At 40.8% G+C, this 24,285-nt stretch overlaps 1 protein-coding gene across 3 annotated transcripts in view; it reads right to left on the reverse strand.

Moving 5' to 3' along the window:
- alcama (activated leukocyte cell adhesion molecule a) overlaps nucleotides 1-23,906 on the reverse strand; it is an 82,642-nt gene extending 58,736 nt beyond the window's left edge. For all 3 annotated transcript variants that reach the window (XM_051401560.1, XM_051401558.1, XM_051401559.1), the window contains exon 1: nucleotides 23,483-23,906. In XM_051401560.1, coding sequence (XP_051257520.1) covers nucleotides 23,483-23,891 — 409 coding nt within the window. In that variant the 5' untranslated portion in view covers nucleotides 23,892-23,906. The remainder of the gene's footprint in view (nucleotides 1-23,482) is intronic.
- Nucleotides 23,907-24,285: the final 379 nt, after the last annotated feature.

Raw genomic sequence — 24,285 nt, forward strand, 5'->3', positions numbered from 1 at the left:
CTCTGGAGCAGGGCCAGCTGAGGAGGGAGCAGCGCAAACACCAAGGTGCATGGGATCCAGACCCACTACACGCTGGAGGACCACCCGTTCCTGCAGCAAACCGGGTTTGACATGCTGGAGCGGGAGCTGTCCGGGATTAATGCCCGTCCTGACCGGGTGGTGATGCTGCTGCTGCCTCTCAGGCGCATCCTCTCAAGTCTGCGCCCTTAAAATAGCATCTGAATAATAATAGGTTTTTCCTGGTCTGTGGCGGAATTGTTTTCTGAAACAGCAAAATAGCACCAGGGAACTTTTGCGCCGGAACACGCCTCCTCTTTTCGCTGAACCGCCCCCCCGGAGCGCAAGTTCATTCCCTAATTTAAGGACGTGCATCGGTGGAGGGAAAATTCCAATGTGCATCGAGTGCAAAATAGGAATAGGAATTTCATCCAGGCCTGGTGGATTCTAGAAAGAAAAAACATTAGGAGCACACAACGAGCCAGAGGAACCCAGGGTTTTTTTTTACAGATTATCTGTCTCATGGGTTACTGTCAGGACATAGTGAACATTCCAGCAAATATGACAAAAGTTATTTTTGTCTACTGCAGCTTTAACTTTGCACATACTCAGTTCTTCATCTCTTAATCACTCACTGACTTTAATTTAACAGTCCCAGTTGTGAACTGGGACAAAGGCCAACCAACTGAGCTTTTAGCTGCAGGTGATACGACACAGCGGTAACTAGAATTACACCGCCTGCAACAGCAGGAATGCTGCAGCACATGTTTTTTGGTTTGTCAGGCAGTGGGTTAAGGATGAAACAATGAAATCAACAGTGGTTCTGACAGCAATCTGTCCTGAAAAAGATGTATCCTCAAGGTGATGGCACCAATTTATACAATGCCAACAGCAGATTAAGGGGAAATTAATAATGTCCTCTGGACTGATTTGACAGGCAGGGGGTTATTTAAGGACTTGTGTTGGCTGCTAATGACAGAGTTTGTTTCAGGCAGACATGAATTTGTGAGGATGATTTATTGGTTTTTACTAGGAACAATCTAGCCACAAGTGACAGACTGGTGTCTGAACAGGCATTCAGAGCTTCCTAAGGCTTTAACATTAACTAACAGCAGAGCATCATGATTTCATGAGTGTCCCATAAAACTGCTGTGCATGATCACCACAGTTCAAGCACTGAATCATAATTACAACTTTATCAGTAATCATCTGTCCTTTGTATCCTCCCCCTCTTTTCTTCCATTTATTTCTCTCTGTTCTCATTTCTTCTGCTATCATTCTGTCCTATCACTTTTATTTTATTCCTCCTTCAAAGGGAGAACATCAAATTATTTCCAATACCACCTAACTGACTAAGAATATCATGTTACAACACAGGTTTAAATAGACATTCATGTATTTAACAGGTTTAGTGTAGAATATTTATAGGATTTTATTACCTTCATACATTATAAAGTGATTATAAAGGTGACAGTCATAAAACTAACATAGTGTATCAAGTGTGTCTTCTGCTCTAATATTTAATTTTAATCAAGAGCCTGGATGTGACAGTGTGAAAATTAAGACATTCTCTGTGAAGAAACTTAACATACCTGTAAAGCAGGTATGTGAGGACAATCATAAAGGTAATCTCCTTTTCAGCTACATTATCTACATCACCTGACCAGGTGAGGTCATTTACATGTAGGTAGCTGGGTGATGAGATCTGAATGAGAACCAGCTTGGATTATTTTTATATCAGAAAGCAACTACGTATTTAAAGTTAGAAGGTGTAACTACTGTATGTCATTGTGCACTGTCCAAGTTCCTATAAGATACTCTGTGTTAGTGTACAGCTGCTGAATGCACACTGCAGCCAAACACTGAATCTATTTGTGGGCGAAACATGCAATTTATTTTGTACTTGAAGGTTCTGTTGCCCCTGTAGTATGTGTACCTCTTAATGTTTGTTCTCAACTAACTCAGACTAACACTCACACAAACTATGTATTCTTAAAGACACATCCCATAAAAATAGAATAGAATAGAATGCCTTTATTGTCACTGTACACATGTACGATGAGATTAGAAAGCCAACTCCAATAGCAGTGCAAAAAACAGTATTATCAAATTATATATTTGATAATCTTATCGAAATTATCAATTTATAATATATATGATATCCCTTTTGCATCATTTCGTGTTTGTGTCCTGTGTAAAATGAAATGCATATCAATTCTTCGTAGAGTTTGCGTATTTTTTTCTGCAAACTTGACCAGAAGTTTCACAACACAACAATGACTATGGTTTATTTGAGGTGTTAAAAGACACAGGAAATGACAATGAGAGGCTGTCTGTTCCAAAGGGAGCCTTTTAAATGTTTAGCATCGTTTCCCAATTTGCAGCACAAAACAATTCCTGAGGTTTTACTCGAATTACTGAATACCAGCACATGACACATGGAAATGTTTATAATTGGCCAGAGGTAGAGCGGGTCGTCCACTAATTGGAAGGTTGGTGATTTGATTCCCAGCTCCTCCCACCGCATGTCAGAGTATGTCCTTATGCAAAATACTGAACCCCAAATTGCTCCAGATGCTATGCATGATGAATGTGTATGAATGAATTAGTTCTGTTTGATCGGCTTTGCCATCACTGTGTGAATGGGTGAATGTGGTACAGTGTTATAGCGCTTTGAGTGGTCAGAAGAGTAGAAAGGCGCTTTACAGACCATTTAAAATAATTGCCACACACATTAACCTGTTCCCACTTAAGGTATCCATTTGAAACACAATGGCTTTCTTTCACATACGTATCCAGCACTCAGTACCTCTTGGCTGTTTCAGTGTGGTGTGATGGCATTATTCGTAGCAGAATACGGTGAGAATGAATAACATGCTGCGTGCAGAGAACAGCAGAACTGGAAGAATCGCATTTACAGGAAGCTCTCTCTCTCTTTGAAACAAGAAATCAAACTTTTTACTCCATTAAAATCAAGTTACCATCAAAAACAACCCATTGTGTGTTTGATCTGGTTCAGATTTCAAAAGGTCAAATAATGTACCAAAGCAGGTCTTTGATATTCCTCTGTCAAACATCAAGCATGCCTAAAAAGCGAAAGAGAAGGGTATCCTATATATAGTCACTGTCCCTGCTTTTGTTTAACCTGGAAGAATCACTGGCCATTTTGATCATAAATAATGGGATGATTAAAGCCATTAAAAAGATGGAACATCATCTATATAGATGATTTGCTGCTCTATGTAGCTGATTAAGGTAGCTGGATCAAGTGGTAGTTAAGACTATACCTTATCTTTTTCAAGTACTATATGATTTTGGGTTAGGGTGAGAGAAGGTGCCAGTCATTGCTTTTATTCAACCTTAGAGAATCATCATCCATATTGATCATAAATAATGAGACAATTAAAGGAATTAAAAATGGAGAACATCATCCATATAGATGATTTGCTGTTATATGTAGCTGATTAGGGGTAGGTTTAAGGCGTGGTCTATGACTATACTAACCCTAACCCTTTTTAAAGTACTATATGATTTTGGAAATCTTTCAGGTTAACTAAATCTGACAAAAAGCATCTCATAAAAATAAAAAAAAAACTGTCTTTGAGCCGTGTAAGCCCTTGATGTAATAATCTGGCTTTGTTGGGTCATATGTTTTGGTCTTATCCATCATTTGTTAATTTTGGTCTTCATTATTTGATTATGTCGTAAATCACTCCATCCTAATCCATTAACGGCTATATTTGGAAATTTACCATAAATTATCAATGTATCTGACTGTCAAAGAAAAGCCACAGCATTTCCAAGTCTCCTGGGTCGGCTAGTAATATTTAGGAATTGGAAACTCAAGGACTAATGTCTATTCTGCAGCTGGTAAAAATAGGACATATACTTAAAGGGTCGATTGAGAAAATCACCACGACATGAGTAACATTTGTTGTTCATGTAAAGCAACTGTTGGTCTAATATGTGGCACGAAAGGATTTGTATGCTGACACAAGGTGTGATCAGAAATTGGATATTGATTTGGGAGGTGATAAATACCCCTCAGATTCAAATTATTTAGTACCTATAAACTGAGAAACTGGAAGTGGGGTATACTCCCTTTAGGACTTCAGTCTTTCAAAGACGAGTTGGAATTTTGCCTTCAGGCACTCAACTGCAGTTTTCTTTCTTTGATCAGCTCACTAAGAACTCTACAAGTTTTAACTTGAAACTTGAAAAACAGACTGTTCCATCAATATGACAAACAAGTGGGCAAAATCACTCACTCCTTCAGGTATGTTGTGAAATAAAAGCAAATATGTATTCAAATGAGACTGAGATGGATAAGTTGACTTAGCTCCTCAGGGTATCTATTTATTTTTAACATGATTAACTGAATTTAGTGAGCATCAAGTGAGGCTTTTTTACAGCACCAAAGCATTTCTCTTCAAAGCTGCATGTCCAAAGCTCAATCCTCGAGAGTGAAAGAGAGGTAGAGAGGGAGAACAAAGCTGAAAAGCCTCAAGTTATCTATCCTGCATTTTGCATATTACCAATTTTCTTGTTCTGTGGATGGAAGCAATTCTTTCTAACTTTAAACATTTGAAATGACTGTTCCCTCACCATCCTCTTCATTCTGCACCGTCTTCAGCAGTTGTGGAAAGAAACAAACTCAATGGTGGAAGGGTGAAAAAATGTGAACACTGGTGCTACTGTATTCCTCAAAGGAAAGGTGACAGAAGGCACACCTTATTCTCTGTTGTCTGTAGAAGCAGCTGGGACAAGGGGGTGTGTACACAATACTAAGCAGTAGCTTAACTGAATGGCTGCACTAGAATAAAAGGGAGATACTGTACACATGGGACTAGACAGAGAGCCATAGTTTGAGCCAAAGCAAAGGTAGTGAGACAAGTGTTGGAGGGAGTCAGGGCTGGAGATGAGCCAATTCCTCATTGGCCTCAGGTTGTCTTTATTAGCTGCTGTATGTGTCAGCAAGAGACACAGAAATGGCTGGCAAATGTTGCACCTTTGCACTGCAGCTGTATGAGCTGCCTTATAAATGACGAAAGTGATGCCTTTTCTTACACAGCCTTATCTTTAACTTGGGTGGTCACGGCAGCGTGCAGCAAAACCGTACCATCGGTTTCAGCCGACTTTGTAACTGTGTGTTCTTTGTCTCAGCCCAATAGGTGGAGAGAGATATAGATCCTACCAAAAGTATCCCTTGAAAGAGAAATCCCACCCTGCTTTCTTATCATTGGTAAACATGTTTGGAAAAGCCTTGTAGCAGTTTTCAGCAATAGGGTTAAAAGGTACATAGTAAGAAATATCACAGAGAGTTGTCTGAAAGAGATGGTAGTCCAAGTTGAAATACCTGAGTGCTGAGACAATCTTGCATGAGAGACAGCTCGTGGAGGTGGAGGGTCTTGTCTCTGACTGGTCCATAAGGGATCACCCTGGTATTTCCTCAATAAGGACAAACGAGGCAGAGCATCCAGTGGTTCCCATCCAGGCACAAAGTTAAAATTAGACCTTAATACCCCTGGCCCCAGCAGATCAGGGTACAGCAGGTCTCGTGTTGCTTTGGCCATACTCTAACTTATAGCAGAACGGTAAACTACAACATCAAGACTGAGCCGTGCAGTGATTCATGTATGAATACTAGATTTTAAGCCCAGATGTTTCAGACAAAAAGTTGGAGTGATACAAAAAACTTTGCTTTAGGAAAAAACAAGAAAATTTGGTAAAATGTACCCTGTAAATGTGTAGCACACAAATGATAACTACTACTACTACTACTACTAACAATGATAATAATAACAATAATATTTTTTTTAAAAGTCTGGTATTTTTAGTCATGAAGAGTTTTTACAAATTTGGTTTAGTCTATTTCCCATTTTACAATATGACATTTTGTCAGACTGAGATATTCTATATATTTTGGAAAGGAGTGTTTTTGAGGAAATTATGATAATGTTGAGGTTGGTGGCCATAATGTTGAGTTTTGTTTGGATGGATGATTTAAGTTACAGAGAATTGCAAGAATTGTTTCCTCTCGACGTCGTACTTCTGGACCAAGTGGGAAAATGAAACCATGTTTAGGATGTGTGGTGCCTTTTTTTAATCCTTGTGTAAAAATTAAGTGGCTTCTTGTTAATTGGAAAATCAGGGTTATTTCAGATGGGACTAAATTGATATGCCGTCTGTGAAACAAGGATGGTGTTTGATAGACTGGCTCAATGATTTTTTAATGATTCCAACTCATCCTACCCTCAGCTGGTTCAAATCTGACACGCTCTCGGTGTTAACGCTGTGCGCGTAGGAGATGCAGCCGTCATATGCGGCCTATGTGAACAGGGTATAAATCCTTATCTCGTAACTCATTATCTTTCCACTAAAATTCCTGCTTCTTTCCTTCCTCCATCAGTCGTTTACAGAATTCTAGTCGTTTTTTGCGTATTTATAAGATTTCCTGTAGACACTGGTCATTGATACCTGTTCCTTTTAGCTGTTTCCCCTACGTTGAACTAACTCTTTGTGAATCTTGCTATGTTCGGGAATGGTTGGTTGTTTGTATTCAAATCCCAGATGCCAGATGCGGTGAAATGTCATGTTATTGACTGCCTTACTATGAGCTGTGTGGTTATGATTCCTTTATTGATTTGTTTGGGGTCATCTGGGCATTTTAATGACTGCCGGTGAAAACTAAATTGTCTTTCTTGCTGGGTGCTTGTAAGTTGAGAATAGTCTCTTTCATGGCTTTGTTTTCAGAGATAAGAGAGATGAACCGGGTGTTCAGAGTGTTAACGGAGTGTTGTAGTGATTTGTTTTCCTTCATGCTTTTGTCTATTTGGTCCTGACTGAATTCCGAGCTTTGGCGAAGTGCCTGGAATTCCCTGTGCAGCATCAGCGAGGGTGCAGCATGGTGGCTTCAGAGATGTTGGTGGTGTTGCACTGCAAAAACGGCCCTTCTACAAGCCAAATATTATTAAAGATCAAAATGTATTTTATTAATCAAAACAAATGCGAATGGGGCAAGCCAATATTGCCTGGCGAGAATTCTTAAAATGTGTATAAAAATCCAGCTACTGAAAGAGGGGGCCTTAAATTAGAAAATGTTAGCAAGTTCTGCTTAGTACAAGCAATGAAACTATATTATTTATTATAGACTTATTTAAGATAGACTTTGTCTGTGCAGAGGCAGAGCAGGTCGTCCCCTAATCGGAAGGTTGTTGGTTGGATCCCCGGCTCCTCCCGCCACATGTCGAAGTATCCTTGAGCAAGATACTACTATTACTGAACCCCAAATTGCTCCTGATGCCGTGCATCAGTGTGTGAATGTGTATGAATGAGTTAGTTTCTGTTCGATGGGCTTTACCATCACTGAGTGAATGTATGTGAAAGGGCAAATGTGGCACGTAGTGTAAAAGTGCTTTGAGTGGTCGGAAGACTAGAAAGGCACTCTACAAGTACAGGTCCATTTACCATTTACCAGTCTAAAGGCTTTGGATTTATTACTGTCTCGTGTGAGTTGCAATCACAGCGACTCCCCACCTCAGCAAAAATAGATTAAATCATTGTGCGTGACTGTAAGCTATTTCCCAGTTAGCTCACATTACAATGCATAAGCTGGTTATGAATAATGATACAAATAAGATGAGCAAGGGGAGCCGGAAGTTATGTAAACAGAGCTTAACAGAAGCTTATTTTTTCAGATGTCTGAAAGCTCCAGGCCAAGTTTTCAGTCTGAGCTGAACTCTGCAATAACTCTCAATGACAAGCAGTACTGTCTGTGCAATGGCGCTTGTCTCCACAGTCCGTGGTCTGTGTGTTCACAGCTAATGGTTTCTTATAGACTCTCACAGGCATCACACTTATGCTTAAGCAGTCAAAGTATATGTTTTCAGCCCTCAGGTGGGTGGATTATTCCAGCTCTGACAGAAAGTGTAGACAATGCCATCTGTACGCTCAGTTGGGCATAGCAGGAGAACCAACTAGCCAAGTCCAGAAAAGCAATTGTCTTATGGAGTTTTACACTGCCGCTTCAATCTCTGCACTGATATGACAACTTCTGACAATAGCATTTCAGGCGGGTAACAGGGTGTAGTGCTGTTTGCAACGATCACAGATAACTGGCTATTTCTGGCTGCGTGTTAATGAATGACGTGAGACATGCTGACAGGTAGCCGTCAAGGGTAAAATCTGTCATGCCTTGTCTTGAATTGCCTACAAGGTTCTGAAAATGAACAACCTTAATACCACCATTCAACGGCTCAATCTTTAGTACATCATGTACTAAAGATGGGTCCTTACTGCAGCCCAGAACCCCTTGCTGCATGTCATCTCCTCTCTCTCCTCAATTCCTGTCTCGCAATGGGTGTTTACTAAAGTGTCTGTGAAAACAATAACTAAAAAAAGTATTCTTTCAAAGAGAAAAGAGGGACTTAAAGCTGCAGTCGCTAATCTGTATCGAATAACCTTTTGTCATATTTCCTGAAACTGAAAATCTGATTTTTTCACAGATTATCTCTCATGTACTACTGTCAGGATATAGTGAATGCTTCAGCAAAGGTTTTTTTTTTTTTTTAAAGTTACCTACTGCAGCTTTAAACACACAGGTCCATCTCAAGGGAAAACCTGTGGAGCACTAGTATGACTGTCTGACATCTGTGCTCTCATCTGGCAGCAGCTACCTGTGTCCACTGAGGTCCTAGCCAGGAGAAACATAGCAACACTGGGGCTTCTGAGTTTCTCCTTAGTAACAGAGGAGAAGTGGCAGCGTGGTACGCTTACGCACAGACTAGCTTTCAAAAGGAGAACTGCTCCGCATTCCTGAAGTGTCCTCCTCCAAACAATGAATCACTACCAACTCCTGGGCTGCTATTCTGCTGCTGACCCTGCAGACAAAAAAGTGAGGATCACCCGGCATGAGTTAATAAAGCATTAAATTAAAATGGAAGGGAAGCAGTGAAAGGGTTTGCAATATTCTCCAGAGGCTGCTGCTCTGATGCACAACAAACGAACATACCTAATTACATATCTCAAATTCATGACCCTTTCACCAACCCTTGCCTGGCTGTTGTGCACAGCCAGTGTGGCTGCTTAATAGCTGGGTGTATGTAAGGAGAAAGAGAGGGCATCAAAGAGGAGACAGAGACTAAGAGGGGTGGTGAGATTTTGAAATTGAAGTCACAAATTCAAAGAGACGGAGGAAAGCAACTTTCTACATTGTCGGCAGTTTCTCTGTAAGACTGTGTCTAGTTGGCTGAATTGAACACAAGCCCAGAAAAACAGAACAACTGCAAAAGTGTGTAACTCTGACTGTATATGTCCTATCAGGGGAAAAAAAGCCTGTCCGTGAGGGATGCAGCAAAAGCGAGAGACGGAAAAAAAAAAGGAAAAAGAACAACACCCACGGTGAGCAAAGTAGATTCACTGAGACAAGCCAATGCCAGTAAACACAACTTTAAGGCAAGCATAATGCCAGGGTTTACTGTGGGTCTTAGCACCATTCAAATGAATAATCCCTCAATTATTGCATAGACTTTGTAAACAAACAGTGTAGCTCAAGCAAAGAAACATCTAAAGAGAATGCCAAAGAAATTTTCGATGGTGGGGTGTGTAGGGCAACCATTTCCAATTCCCTCTGCCTCATTTTCCACAAAGCCCAGCAATGAGGTCGGCGTACTTTGTTGATTAAAAATCAATTGTACCCCAGATCTCTTAACATCCTAATGTGAGTGGGTGTATTTGAGATTAAGGCCTTAGCACCTATAATTTTCTCCTTGTGCTAAGTGTTCCAATTTGAAGTACTTGTTGCAAGGACTGTTTGCTAAAAAGGAAACTTTCTACAAATAAAACATTCCAAAGTAAGCTTGAGGGATAATGTAAATTTGACTTTTTAAGATTCCCCAGTCATATATACCCCTACTTAACGCTGTTTGCCAAAAATCTATTTCTTTCTGCCAGAGCGGAGTGTTTCTGGGGGCCTGGTTACTGTACAATAACACAACTTTATCGCTTATACAAAAGGCAAACTCCCCTAACTGCTTATGTAGCTTCCATTAGCTTGTACTGGAACAGCCTCCCAATGAACACAACCTCTGAGACAAATGAAGGCCTGTCTGAAAACAGCGGCACCAAGTAGGGCTGGGCGATATGGCTTAAAAATAAAATCTGAGATTTTTTCACACCAAACCCGATTTAAGATTTTAATAGTTTTTTTTTTCCTTCTTAAAAACACACTACAAATGACAAAGAAATTATTCAAAACAAGTTTTGCTTTTATTTTGTTTTGATTTGCAATTAAAGAGAGAATGAAGTCCTAGATCATCCTTTTTGAGGCTGTGACCATATTTGTCTGTCCTGGAAATGCTGCAGTAACAATAACTGGGACAGAGAGAATAATTGTCTCAATTATAACATTCAGGTCTGCCTCATATTAATATCTGGTGCCAGTAGCAGCTGTGACACACTCATCTCTTCTGCTCTGTTCTCTGTGGGGCTACACATCTATATGTCATCACAGGGAGAGACAAAACCTTTCTCTTTACTCTTTAAGTCTTTACTGCTCAATAAATACAGATCTCAATGTTCTACAGCATAGTAATAGCAGACTTCAAAGCTGAGATTCAGTGGTAATCCCCTTAAAATGTATTAATTTGAAACTCCTGCAGATTGTGCGAACATGAGGATGAGAGCAGGGAGCATTCCTGCTTCGCAGCACTGAAACCTGAGCAGCTCGACAGTGCAGGATCCACAACTAATGTCAGATGTGAAGCATCATGTTGTACCACCAATGGCTTCACAAGCACAGAGGTGGCTGTCAGCTTTAAAACCAAAAGCCTGGTCTTCAGGCTGCATAAGGTTTAGGATTACCAACAGAAACAGCAGGCTGGAGGGATAATGGCAAGATACACCAGTAAGATTTTAAGGGAAAGCAAAGGAGGGGATTGTACATCATACAACATCCCAAATCTAGTCCTCATGTATTCTACTGAATGTCAACATTTTGTGAGCTTGTACTATAATTTTTCTATCTTGTTTTGCTTTTTGTAAATACAGTATTCGAAGTTGGCCCTTTCTCCTTGGTACATAGAGAATGAATGAGGAGAGGGAGCAACGTTAGCAAGAACAAAGCAGTGAATCAAATAAATAATAATTTACACAGGTTAGGTCCTTACAAATAAACACAGTCACGCCACTGCACAACCCTGCAGGAAAGTGCCACATTTCTAGATTTTGTATCAATGCAGCTGAAGCGTAGTTGACACACAGACTTGCATCTTGACATGCATCCATGACAAAAGACAGAGAGAGATAATCTGATCACTACGTTTTTATAGTCCCGACCTCGCACCCTGCATGCTGCCCAAAGGTTGACCAGAAACGTCCTGCATACGAGAGCCTGCTAGTGGGTCATAAGTGATGAATGAGAGGGATCTATACATACAGCTTTTTGCTTTGTTTGGTTAGGTTCCCACTGGTATATTTTTATTATTTTATATGTCAGGACAACAATAAAGTAGAAACCCAATTAAAGGAAGATGAAACCAGGCTTTCCTCCCATTGCAGCCGAAGGTCAGCACTCAGTTCCTCCTACGTTAAATTCTGCCTTTCTCGACTCCGGGCAGGCAGCCGTTAGTAGCTTTGTACATCTAAATGCTTTATTCCCAGGTTGTTCCTGTTGTATATATTTCAGAAACGAGGAGACACATGTTTACGCAGCTGAACCCTCCTCTCATCCAAATGTTAACTACCATTGCATCAAGGTGTGTTTATCATTCCTGCTGTAGTTAGACAGCCACCCGAAGGCGATTTACCTCACTCTAGTAAAACAGCTGAGGATACAGCACAGTGCATTTTCAATTTTCTTCCCTTGACCTGTTTCTTTTAACTTTATTTATCCTTTCACTTAAGGATTTCTTCTGAGGAATTTTACATTTCTAAGATTTGTCTTGCATTTGCACTCACACAGGGACTCTTTGGCAACAACGCTTTCTTCCTCACAAAATGCTGCGTTAATTAACAAAAGTTTAGCTGCACCATTTCCCACATCATCTCTTCCCATCTGCAAAACCCAAAAAGTAAGACAAAAGTATTTCACAATAAAAGAAATGAGAAATTATTCATATTGCCTTCAGCGGCATATCCTAATTAAGAGAACATGAGGTTGCATTATAAGCTGTCGCTCAAACCCTTGTAGGCTCATTCAAGCCAGTCTGCAGAGTCCAAAGCATCCTGGTTGTTAGGTGGCGGACACATTAGCTGGAAGTGGTTTAACACAAACATGGTGATCTACAACTGTAGTGCTTTCATCAAGCATTAGTAACCTTCAGGGGAAAACACGAGATGAATGCTTGCTTTGTGAAGCCACTGGGACGCACCAATTAAAAGTAGAAAACAATGTCAACATGACCCACTTCCCCTCTCCTCTGGTGCCACATTGTCAGCTACCAATCTCTCACAGAGGAAAAAGTTTGCAACAGGCACTCCCCTACCTGCCTGCACAGCATTTGTCCAAAACACAGCACTGTGCTCTCTGCCCCCCAGGCATGTTTGTACCCTACCTACATATATACTATGTAACACAATCCTTTGGCATGCAAAGAAATGCCTCTCTGTCAAATACAGTTGCTTTTAAGATGATCAGGACTGGTGTGCAAACTGAGGACGTGCTTGTGCAGAAATGAAATATTGCAGGATAAAAGCTGGAGGAAGTCACAGAGCAGATGTCGTGTTGAGAAATCTAATTATCCTGAAAAGAGTGGCCTGGTGTCTTTTTTAAAATGCCACCCTTGTTTTGACCGGCTTAAAAAAACAAGCCATTCAGTCAGATAAAATATGCACCCTGTGCAGCCAGTTTTCAGCCTATCTGCATCAGTTTGAGTTGAAGTTTCTCATGGCAAAAATAATGAAGCAGCTAATGACTGAGGTCATTTATTTTAAGTGGTAGCTTGCATAGCTTCATATTTAACTTACAACAGAACCTGGCTGACCTTAACCTCCCAGGAATGCAGGTCAAACAACAAGTCAAATGCTCGCATCTCAAATATCAGCCTACTCATGTTCGTAAATATGCAAGTCTGTGTTTAACTTAGAGGAAACCTAGTATATTCTGTTGGCAATTAATATGCATCTGAGATAATGAACTTTTAAAGCTACAGTAGGTCATTTTTATAAAAACAAAAACATTTCTCGTCATATTTGCTGAAACCTTCACTATAGCCTGACAGTAATACATGAGACCAATAATCTGTGAAAAAATAAGGTTCCTCTGGCTTGTTCTAGCACTCTAGCAAATATGACAAAAAGTTATTTTTCCAAAAGTCACCTACTGCAGCTTTAACAACTGTATTCAATAGGGATGCACCGATCCACATTTTTTCACTTCCGATCCGATCCCGATACTTGAATTTGGATATCAGCCGATACCGATACTATTCCGATACCAGAGCTCTGTTTGCTTTAATATTATTATTATCACTATTGTTGATTCTATATGAGGCTGAAATAAACTCCTCTCAACAGGCAAGTATGATATGTACGTATGTATGCATGTATGTCCCAAAAGGCAACTTGAGGTAAGTATAAGGTCAGAAAAGGAAGTCAGAAAAACAGGAAATCCTGTTAACAGGAAAAATCCCATCCTGAAAACAAATATGCAACTGTAAGGGTTTCAAATTGATTGTCATGTTAATATTTATTAAATTCCCAAAACGTCAAATAATTGAAATATAAGAAAAGTGCAATAAGTGTAAACATCTTACACACACACACACACACACACACACACACACACTATCAATAAAACAGTGTGCATCTGAACAGCACAGTTGAGCAATTTCTCGGTAATCCCTTTAGCTTTCACGTTGTCTGCCTGGAGTTTACCTTGTTTTTGGAATGACTCCAGAAGTGATTCCTGACAGCTCCTTTTGTCTTTCTGCCCTCTGGCTAAAAAATCCTTGTGCTGTTTCGTGTGGTGTTTTTTTTTAATGTTTGATTGTGTTCGTAGTGTTGTACAACACGAGGGAGCTTCCGCGTCTCTGAATCACAGCTTTGCAAACATTGCGTTTTGCTGTCTTGCTCTGCGGTGTTTCCAGTGTAAAGTATTTCCACACAGCGGACATGTTGGCTAGCCACAATGCTGCTCAATGCTATCCTGCTAGCTGGCTGCAAACTGCGGAATGGATTTCCTGAGCGGGGGCGTGTCTCATAACTCTGTGTCCATGAATTACGCTGGTATCGGTCCCGATACCGATACTGGATCGGATCGGCCCCATCCCTAGTATTCAATAGTGATCACTCCATTGTACAGAGTGTGAACTACTTGTTTCATAGATTGGAGTTTCATGGACTTTGGTGGGCTATCTTTTATCTGTCTTGTGTTAATTGGATGAATAGCTGGTTAAATGGTCTATAACAGTGGACCAGGCTATTTTATTCCCATAAATGCATCCAGGATGCTTCTTCAGTAGAGTGATCCTGAGACCTGCATTTCTTCATCAACTCATAGATTCAGAGCCTGAATGCAGCACCATTGTGTGCAATGTCCCCATTTTGTTAGCAGCTTCCGAGTTAATTTCCCCGTGAGGTGGGGCACATGGCTCAATAGCCAATTGTATTCAAAGGCCTATTGAATCTACAGGGAGGGCAACGTTGCGGAATGTTTTTCCTGCAGACCTCCTTCAACTCAGTGATAATAGAGCTTTTTTTTCCTTTCTTGTTCCTTTTTGGGGCCACTCTCAGCTGCATCCGGCTAATTGACATCCAAGGCTGCAATAATGACCACTGGTTATAGGAGCCCAAGCCCAGTTAATACTCATTTTATGGCTATTGATTGTTTTATGTTTTGAGTAAGTTTTAACAGGATCCTGAGAGGTTTTTCACCATTCAGTTCAACAAAAGCTAGCCCTCTACAAGAGAGAGTGCTCAGTCTGACATAAAGAAGGAGTCTTATAAATATCTGAGCTAAGGGCTGGAGATTCAGTGTTGCGACTTTCTCACTAGATATAGATATATATAACTTTTTTAGACCATCTTGGTGTCTTTCTAAAAAGCAAAAAAATTGAGCAACTTATTCAGACAACCAGGGAGATGGCGAGAAAAATATTCAAATATATTATATTGTAATTAATCCCCATGAATGCTGAAAGGCTATGTTGCAAACAGTGCTAGGGTCTCTCCCTCTCCTCTTGGGCCGTGCTAACAGACCGCAGTAAATGAGGGGCAGGCAGGTTAAAGCAGAGACGTTTCTCGCTCTCTCTTTCTATATTGATATCTGGATTAGTGTGTTACAACATAAACGTAAATATCTTGTAAATATATAAATAGTTTGTAGTGAGTTTGTGGTTATACGGCTTAAGGTGATCTCTCCCTCACTGCAACCAAAACAACCACTAAGCTTTATACAAATTAACGTGTAATGATGTCATAAAAATTCTAATTAGACATCATCTGCCAACTTTTGAAGCTAGTGCTAGCTACTGTTATTATGGGCGGCAGTGACTCAGTGGGTACAGCTGGTTGACCACTAATCGCAGGGTTGGAGGTTCATTCCTGTCCATGTGTCGAAGTGTCCCTGAGCAAGACACTGAACCCCAAGTTGCTCCCCAGGCGTCCATTGCTGCCCTATGTTTCCAGTGTATAGGATGGGTAAAATGCTGAGGACAGATTTCATTTCCATGTATGAAAAGGCTGTGAAATTATTCTCCTGTCATTGTAAATATAGCTTATAAAGTCACAGGTCAGTCCTCAGAGTTTAAGGTTGAGTTACAGTGCAGAATATAAGCCAACATTCATCAGATTGATAAGTGTGTCTCTCCCCTAGGGTGGCCCACCGAACAGATCAGTGTCTTCACATTCTGGTCAACTATAAAGTGTGCAGCACATTGCAAATACATTTATTCTATCTTTTATTTAAAGCTCAAAAGTTAGAAATATCAACAATCTTGATGATAAAACTTTCATTTAAATTTTCATGTATCTAGGGTTCCCGGGGGAGGTAGTCTAATCGCAAATCCTGCCTATGTTCCACCTGAAACTACTCTTCTTCATGACCAAATATGTTGCAGAATGGTAAAAAAAAAAAAAAAAAAAAAAAGCTTTCTCACACTATCACACTGCTTGAGTAGGTATTTTGGACAAGGTTTTTGTGGCTATTTGCTCTGCTACAATCACCAACACCAGCTTGAGACTTTCTAGTATTTTCTTTTTTTTTCCAGATGTAAATTTAATCTGAATTACCTTAGAGTCCACCCTGTTGACCCCTACCATCCCTCAAGCCCCCTGTAAGCTCATCTGTCACTGTCTATTACTGTCTAATGACATTGCTTAGTAGATTATCTAATAATTTGTCTTGATTTGATTTTTTGTTTTACACATCTGTCAGAGCTTGGAGGAGGATAATAAGTCTCATCCTGTCATCAGAACAGTTCTTCCATCAATCGATCTCACAATTCGATGGCTGATAAAAATCATTACTGGTGCACATGGGGGAGGGGGGAGAGGAATCCTCTCTAGAAATTCAGAGCACACTGCTGGACTCCCATCAACAACAGTCAATAAATCCGAATGCAGAAGCATGATAACACAAGTTACTTAACTGCTTTCACTCACTGCTGCCTCATTCCGTCAGCATTGCCCCACAGAGCTTCTTGGCAAGGTGAATTTTCGTTTTCCTGCACATTAAACAAAGCTGCAACTCTACCACTGAGATATGGACAAACACATTGTTCTGATGCAGTCACATTTCCCTGGACCTGTCAAATGACCACCAAAAAAACATCATTACTAGATGGAAACAACCTGACACACCCTGGGACTTAAAGTGCAACGTGCATGAGTCATGCTGCCTCATGTGATAAGTGTGTGTATTGGTGTGGGTTTACCCATGACGTCATTTAGTTTCACTTTCGTTCACTTGTTTCAGTGACTGTTGCTGGTTGTTCCTTGACATTACGGTCTGTAAGGTGCTTTTTATAGGGGGAGTTGTTGAAAACTGAGAAGGGGAAAGCCCACTGTACTGCCAAACACACCAGCTAGCGGTGTGATACGTGGCCCCAACATTAGACACACTTCTCACCTTGACAAAAGAGACCAGGAGGTCTAATCCCCACTGAGAATATCATATATTTTCAAGATGGAGTGCTTCTGGTTTTTCTGCTTTCATTAGTCTCGCTTTGCTCTGTGCAGCAGTTTGGCAGGTTTTTCCTGTTAAAGCTATAATATGTAACAACTACGCAATGTCTATAAATAGTTGAGTTGTGTTCTTACATTATTCCAGATTTTCCCAACAATGTTCAAACCCAGAGAAATACATAATGTATTCTATTAACGGGGCATTTCTTACTTGCCTTAGATTGCTTTAACTTCTGGGTAAACACAGGATGCATCGGATACGTCAAGAGAGTAAGAAAGGAAGTAATTGATGACTACACGTCAATAAATCTTACTACTTAATACTTTACCGTGTCCATGAACGATTTCTGTCTTGGTCATGTCAGGTTGATTTTCATAGGCAACTGTGGTTGTTTAAAATTTAAGACAACAACTCCCATGATCCCGTGACTATTTTACCAAAGCACCTATACGAACAGTATGTACCAGACCGAATCACAACGCAGATGTTGGTGCCTCATTTTGGTACCAGAGCTAAAGTTTCAAGTTCCGATTTGCCTTAGCAATAGAAGAAAAAGCTGTTCTTTAATGTTGCTATAAAAGTATAGTTTTAGCACCGGTATCAGAAAATATCCAAACAATACGCAACCCTATTTATGACATCATTAAACTACAACCTTTGCTTTTGTTTTGATGTCAGTGACCCCCCCCCAGTGGAAGAAATGACATACTGTACATTTAAAGGTGCAATGTGGCAGATTTCTTAGCAAACACATACCTACTGCCTAAACACAAAGAGCAGCCACAGCTGGCCAGGCTGGCAAACATGATGGCTCTGTGCAGTTTACTGATACCTGATACCTTACTGTTGTAGGGAGCTATAAATACACTACCTCCTGGGCATCAGATCCTCTCGCTGCTAACTGACCCTTCCTAAGCCCCGCCCTTTTTTGGTCTGTGCTACACTAACAATTAGGTAAGCCTCGCTCAAAACCTCAAGAAAAATTTCTCCTTTCCTGAACTTAGATATGCTACGTGCTAGGTTAATCTGAAAAGACAATCACATTTTAAAGATGATTTCAGGATAAAAGCAACATATAGCCTGTATAGTCACATCTTAAAATAGCTCAGGTTAGCAAAACTATTAGCTAACTAATGATTTATGTAAATTAGCTAGCATTTTGATAACATTAGATTTCAGATGTAACCTAAGATGTGTCTTAAGATGTGCTTTTATCTTTAGCATAGCATAAGTACAGGAAAGGATAAAGATGACTGAGGTTCTGACCGAGGCTCACTCGCGGTCAATTGAGGATGTAAAGATGCAGTTAAGTTAAGATGTGACAATATCGAAGTATTTAAACAGGATCTCCTTTAAAATGACTATTTGAGTTTCACTGCAAAAGCATCTTGCTCGCTGATGTATTCTGCAGTAGTGAGAGGACGAATTATTACAGACATTGGCATTTCAGCCACCATGTGTGTCTAGCGGATCTTTATTACGTTTATTTATGAAAGTATGTTTGCATTTACATGTGAGGGGAAAACAAGTGAATTAATTAAATGGAGCCATATTTTGCCTGTCAAGGCTGCTGACTAAAGCGTTAATCCATCTCAAGTGAGGAAATCAGGCCCTCTGGATAGTCTACCCTATTGTAGACTTAACGCCAGAACCACATTTTAACATCAACATTTATTTCCACATTTAAATGATTGTTGATGTTATCATCATGACATCCCAGGCTGTTCAAAATGTCATTGCCACTGGAGGTGAAAGCCTTGTTTTTCCTAAATGTCAGCCTTTCAGCATTTAAATAAAACACCCATGCATTTAGCTAGCCCACTATGTCACTCACAGTCTGGAAAAGATTTCACCAGCAGCTCATGGGAGGGGGAATTTTTCTTGTAGGCCATTACCCCCTTTCACATGACAATAGCAAGTTATGGGACATTTATGTCAAGTGTCTGAGCAGCAGCAGGGGTTAGGAGGGAGCTTTCTGAATAACAGATCAAACTGAAGCCACTGATTTAGGTGGGGCTTCAAACAGACTGTGACCTTTCAGAAATCAGCCACTGGGGATGTTGGATGAAGGCAGTTGTAGCCCCCACCCCGCTGCCACCACCCCATCGCCTTCTTGTCTTCACATATTCACCTCCCACCCCTCCCCTCCCTCACCACCACAGACCACCACCAAGGTATTTTCCCTCCAGAAAAAGACGAGACATTTAACATGTCGGGGCAGATGGGGATAGCATTTCTAACCATCCCGTCCCCCAAGCTAAAGCAATATAAAATGCAACTGCATACCACACCCATTACCAGGATTATGAGCACTATTAACCCCCTCTTTGTGTTTTCTTTCAAAAAAGAGGGAAGTTTGGTTTACTAAGCATTTGGTACTAAGGTCCATTTCAGAGTGGTGTGGAATATAATTACAGCCTGGCTGGAACCTGTGCTCAGAAAGGATCAAAGATCGATACCAATAATACTAATAATGGGGGTTGAGTCCTCTGTGAATGGTACTTTAACTCAAATGGAAATTGTAAAATTGAAGTAATACTATTGGAATGAGATGGAGAGACACCATGCCATTGGGAGGATTAATTGTTTATCTGGCAACACACCAATTTGGTAGATATGTAGAGTTAGTTATTAACTGGTTGGTAATAGATATTTGGCAGGTAACAGTGCTTCTAAATCAGGATCTAGACCAACAGGAAATAAAAACTAGAATAAAGGTTCTGCCTCACTGGGTTAGTTTCTGTTCACTAGCATTCACTTCCCCCTGTGCTTCTTCCATTTATGTCAATGATCCAAAAAGCAGAAATATGCCCATGTTTTTGTTAGTAAGACAGCTCTACTGTTGTACTGAGCAGTCAAATCTGAGTACCTTGCAGTTTTAGCCAGATGAAGGACAGACTCCTGTTTACTCCAGATGATAAAACAGGAAAATGAAAGAAAATACAGTAGACTTGTGCTGTCTGCCTGAGGTTAGTGGAACAAAAGCCATCTTAAAAGGGGACATGACTTCAAGTCTCTAGTATTGCCTTATGTTTAGGCCATAAAAAGCAAGGGGGTGCATTGGTGTTGTTCAGGTACCAGCGATGAGACATGAAATATGATCCAGGAAGGATTTGCTGACAATGCGAGAATTGGTTATTTCCATTCAGCCCGGTGGATTTTAGGACTACTAGGAGGAGCCAGAGGAACCTGATTGTTTCACAGATTATCTGTCTCATGTACAACTGTCAGGATATAGTGAACGTTTCTGCAAATATAACAAAAGGCTATTTTATGAAAGTTACCTACTGCAGCTATAAGTCACATCAGGTACATTACGTAACTTTACCTTGAAGCGGAGGGGTTCTAACCAATGAATGAGGGTGTTTTTCACAGAGTGCTAATGAATCAATAATACATCTTAATGTTAGAGCCTCCTTCCCATCATAATGGTCATAACTATATGAGCATGACAATGTGTGTGTGACCACCTTTTACATTGTTAAAAGCCCCATGGTCAATGCTACGCTATTTTACGGAAAACCGTGGAACTTATGTATAGGGAACATTGTATATCCACAAAGCATTTTAAAGTGGACTACTGCAAAGCTAAAATGCTTGCTAACATAACAGGGAATTATGATAGTGCTCTTTATTCACCCACATTACACACCTCTCATAACAAGCCATTCTCTGCCACTAGTGATGACTTTTCTAAACAGTGTTTACCTATACTTTTCTTTTATTAACAGCCCACACTTTGCTCTATCCCCTCACATCTGCACTGGCAGCTTACCACTCTAAAGTCACCCTGAAAAGCCTCCCATGGCTTCTGACTTCTAAGTCTGAAAGTCTCTTTGAAAGAATTCCCCCTTTGATGTGAGGAATGCTACAGATCAAGCTGGAAACTGACTTCTGCTATCTACTGTGCCACTACTATCTGTCATTATGTGGAGGATAAATATGGATTCCATCATGAATGTAATGTGAAGAGAAGAAAAAAACATGCATTCTCTCCCCAGTGGAGCCACTGATCCAGACACAGAACAGATAGCATCAAGAGATGGAGATGGTGCCCCTGGCTGTGTCGAGTGTCGACCACCAATGACCCCCCCTCCCACTACACACACACACACACACACCCACTCAGCCACCAGTGAGACAGCCTGCCCGCCCTCCAGCGACTCTGACGAAGAGCAGCTCTGTGAACAGTGAGAGATGACCAGTGACACAGACACAACTCAAAGATAAGAGCTGGGAGGGATTTATCCTGTGTAAGTGACACAAGACAGTGTCAGTGAGGCCAGCAGGGGTGATAGTTTAGTGTTTGAACTATTTTAAAGCCCATGCCTTGTTCTCACCAAGAAAATCCATTCACCATCAGCCTCTGAGACATACACAGAGGGGCTAAACCACTGATTCCCAAAACAGGAAATGGTAATGGAAACTCCAGGGGCCTTTTTAAATTTTCCTGGTTTTACCCTTCAGCATGATGAATATTCAAAGTCTTTATGAATGGCCTACTCTCATTACAATATTCTACACAAGCAGAAAGAGTGCCAATCTTCCTTTCAAATACTAATCAACAGCATTTAGAAAGACATGGTAAAATGTCATTAGTCGATGGCCCTACAAGGGAGTAAATTTGGGCACCCCTGACATAACCCACTCCTAACCCTAACCCTCAGCTTTGTGGGGACCAAAATTCTGGACCCCACAGGTTTTAAAATATATTTCTAGTGGACACCAAGAAAAGAGTAAAACAAGTTCACCCAATAGTAAACACACACATACACAACACACACAAACAGAAGCTCGGATTACCACTGAATTTAAACAACCGCATCCCTAATTACAAACAAATGATCTGATAGCAGCGACCAGGGGGGAGGTGGTTGTGGGGAAGGGGGATTGTTTGTTTGGGCAGGGAGCTGGCTTTATTAAAAGTAATTGCCATGGAGGCTCGTGGAGTGTAAGCACACCTGTATTCAGTTTACTCCACCTGTTTATTTACAGACACAAGTCTACCGAGCATTTATAGCCTGTATCAGTGGTTTATATCAGTGCTTCCCAGTCCACAATGGGGAGTCGCTTAAGCTTCATGGGGGGGGGTTTGGTTTTTTTTTTTTTTTTTTGTAAAAAAAAACTAATGAAAATATACCAGTGGGTTCTCAGCGTTTGGTACACTTTTGTGACAAAAAGAATGGGGATTGTCGAATAGAACAATGGTCAAGCATCAGGGAGAAGAAAAAAAGAAAAAGAAAACATAATACAGTCAGAGAATTGTATAAAAAGTTTTTAAAACCAACCCAAAACTGAAACATTTTAACATGTAGGGAACGCTATACTGGAATATTCCTATTTTCCTAAAACCAGAAACACATTTTCCCAGAACGTTTAGGAACCAGATGTTTAAGGTAGGTTCCCAAATGATCAGGGATTTATGCCTTTCAAAGTATGACACAAAAGCCCAACCGCTGATGTATGCATGGTCTGATTTATTTATTAAACACTACCCTACAGCCTACAGATGACACATTGTGTATTTCCCCCTTGGTATTTCTCTGTACAGACAGAGAATTGTTTTTTGAATCAAAATTCCTCCAAATCACTGGTTTTACACCAACTTCCTGCATTTAGACAGTTCAAGGTTTGGATTGATTATACAGTTTGGAATATAATATGAAATATCTAGGAAATATGTCCCTTACTCAGGGGCTGTCAGTTTACTCAATGATAGAATAGGGGAAGGTTGGGAGCCACTGCATATGCGTTACAATGGCGTTAATATGAGGGTATAAAGAGGATGAAGTCTTTCTCTTCATCATTTTAATAAAATTAAAAAGGAAAGTGGTTTCATGTTTTATTTAGAGGGAATCCCTCGAAAACACTGATGGATTTTCCACAGTCTCATGGACGGGTGAGTGGGGCGGCTGTGATGCATCCCCTAATCGGAAGGTTGTTGGTTCGATCCCCGGCTCCTCCTGCCACATGTCGAAGTATCTTTGAGCAAGATACTGAACCCCAAATTACTCCTGATGCCGTGTCATCGGTGTGTGAATGTGTATGAATGAGTTAGTTTCTGTTTCACTGAGTGAATGTGTGTGAAAGGGTGAATGTGGCACGTAGTGTAAAAGCGCTTTGAGTGGTCGGAAGAATAGAAAGGCGCTATACAAGTACAGGTCTATTACCATTAGTCACCGCAGCCTCAACAAGCGTATGAATCTGACTAAGACTTGTGTTAAGAGCAGGTGTAAGTTGCTTCAGGTATTAACATTGAGGCTAACCGCCATGTATCCTATGTTACCGGTAAACTCCAACCCTCACACAGCTGCAGTGTTCTCAGAGGTGTATTACTGCATTATTACCGACGCTTCCTCTTACCTTGGAGAAGTGTCCCGGCGCTCGCGAAAGCCAGCAACAGGAAAGCAGCCGAATCCATCCTGATAAAGTGTGAGTCCGGGGAGAGCGGGGGTCTCTGCCGAGCTTCCACGAATGACGAGCTGAAGTCCGTGGGAGCGGTTCTAATATGGCCCGCGGATGTGTCACTCTGTTGGGTCGGAGAGCTGTGGAAAGTCCGCAACACACCAGACTGAGTCTCTGAGAGAGCGAGTGCAGGTGAAACTGAAGGACTGAGCGGGAGAGGAGGAGGAGGAGGAGAGGGAGGAGGAAGCTCTGTTGCCTTGAGGTGTAGTCGGATATAAGGAAACTCCCAGACTGACAGCAGAGAAACAGAGCGCCGCGCTGAGCCTGGTGTTACTATTGCGGAAGTGTGGAGGTGTGAGGCGTTCATGAAACAATAAAATAGACGTAAAGTAGATTAGACCAAAAAATATCACATTACAACAGCTAACCCATAGCCTAACGTCCACCATTGAACGGACCTTCCCAGAACCGTCTGGGCATGTAACGATATTATAATGCCATCTAGGGAATGTTCCCAGAACGGTCTAGTAATGTACGTGTACATCAGAAAAACTTGCCATTGTAACATTTAGGGATTTTTAAGGGGACACATTGATGTAACATTCCCAGAACATCCTGGGAATGTAATAGCCTAATAATGTTGCTTTTACATCAGAAAAATTGTAATATATCTAGGAAATGTTCAAGTAGGCTAAACTTCCAGTGGAAGAGGAAGATTAACTGATGATGTTATTGGCTGAGGTGAAAAGTGGTGTTAGGCT

Source organism: Dicentrarchus labrax, unplaced genomic scaffold (genome assembly GCF_905237075.1).
Source record: "Dicentrarchus labrax unplaced genomic scaffold, dlabrax2021, whole genome shotgun sequence".
Lineage (NCBI taxonomy): Eukaryota > Metazoa > Chordata > Actinopteri > Moronidae > Dicentrarchus > Dicentrarchus labrax.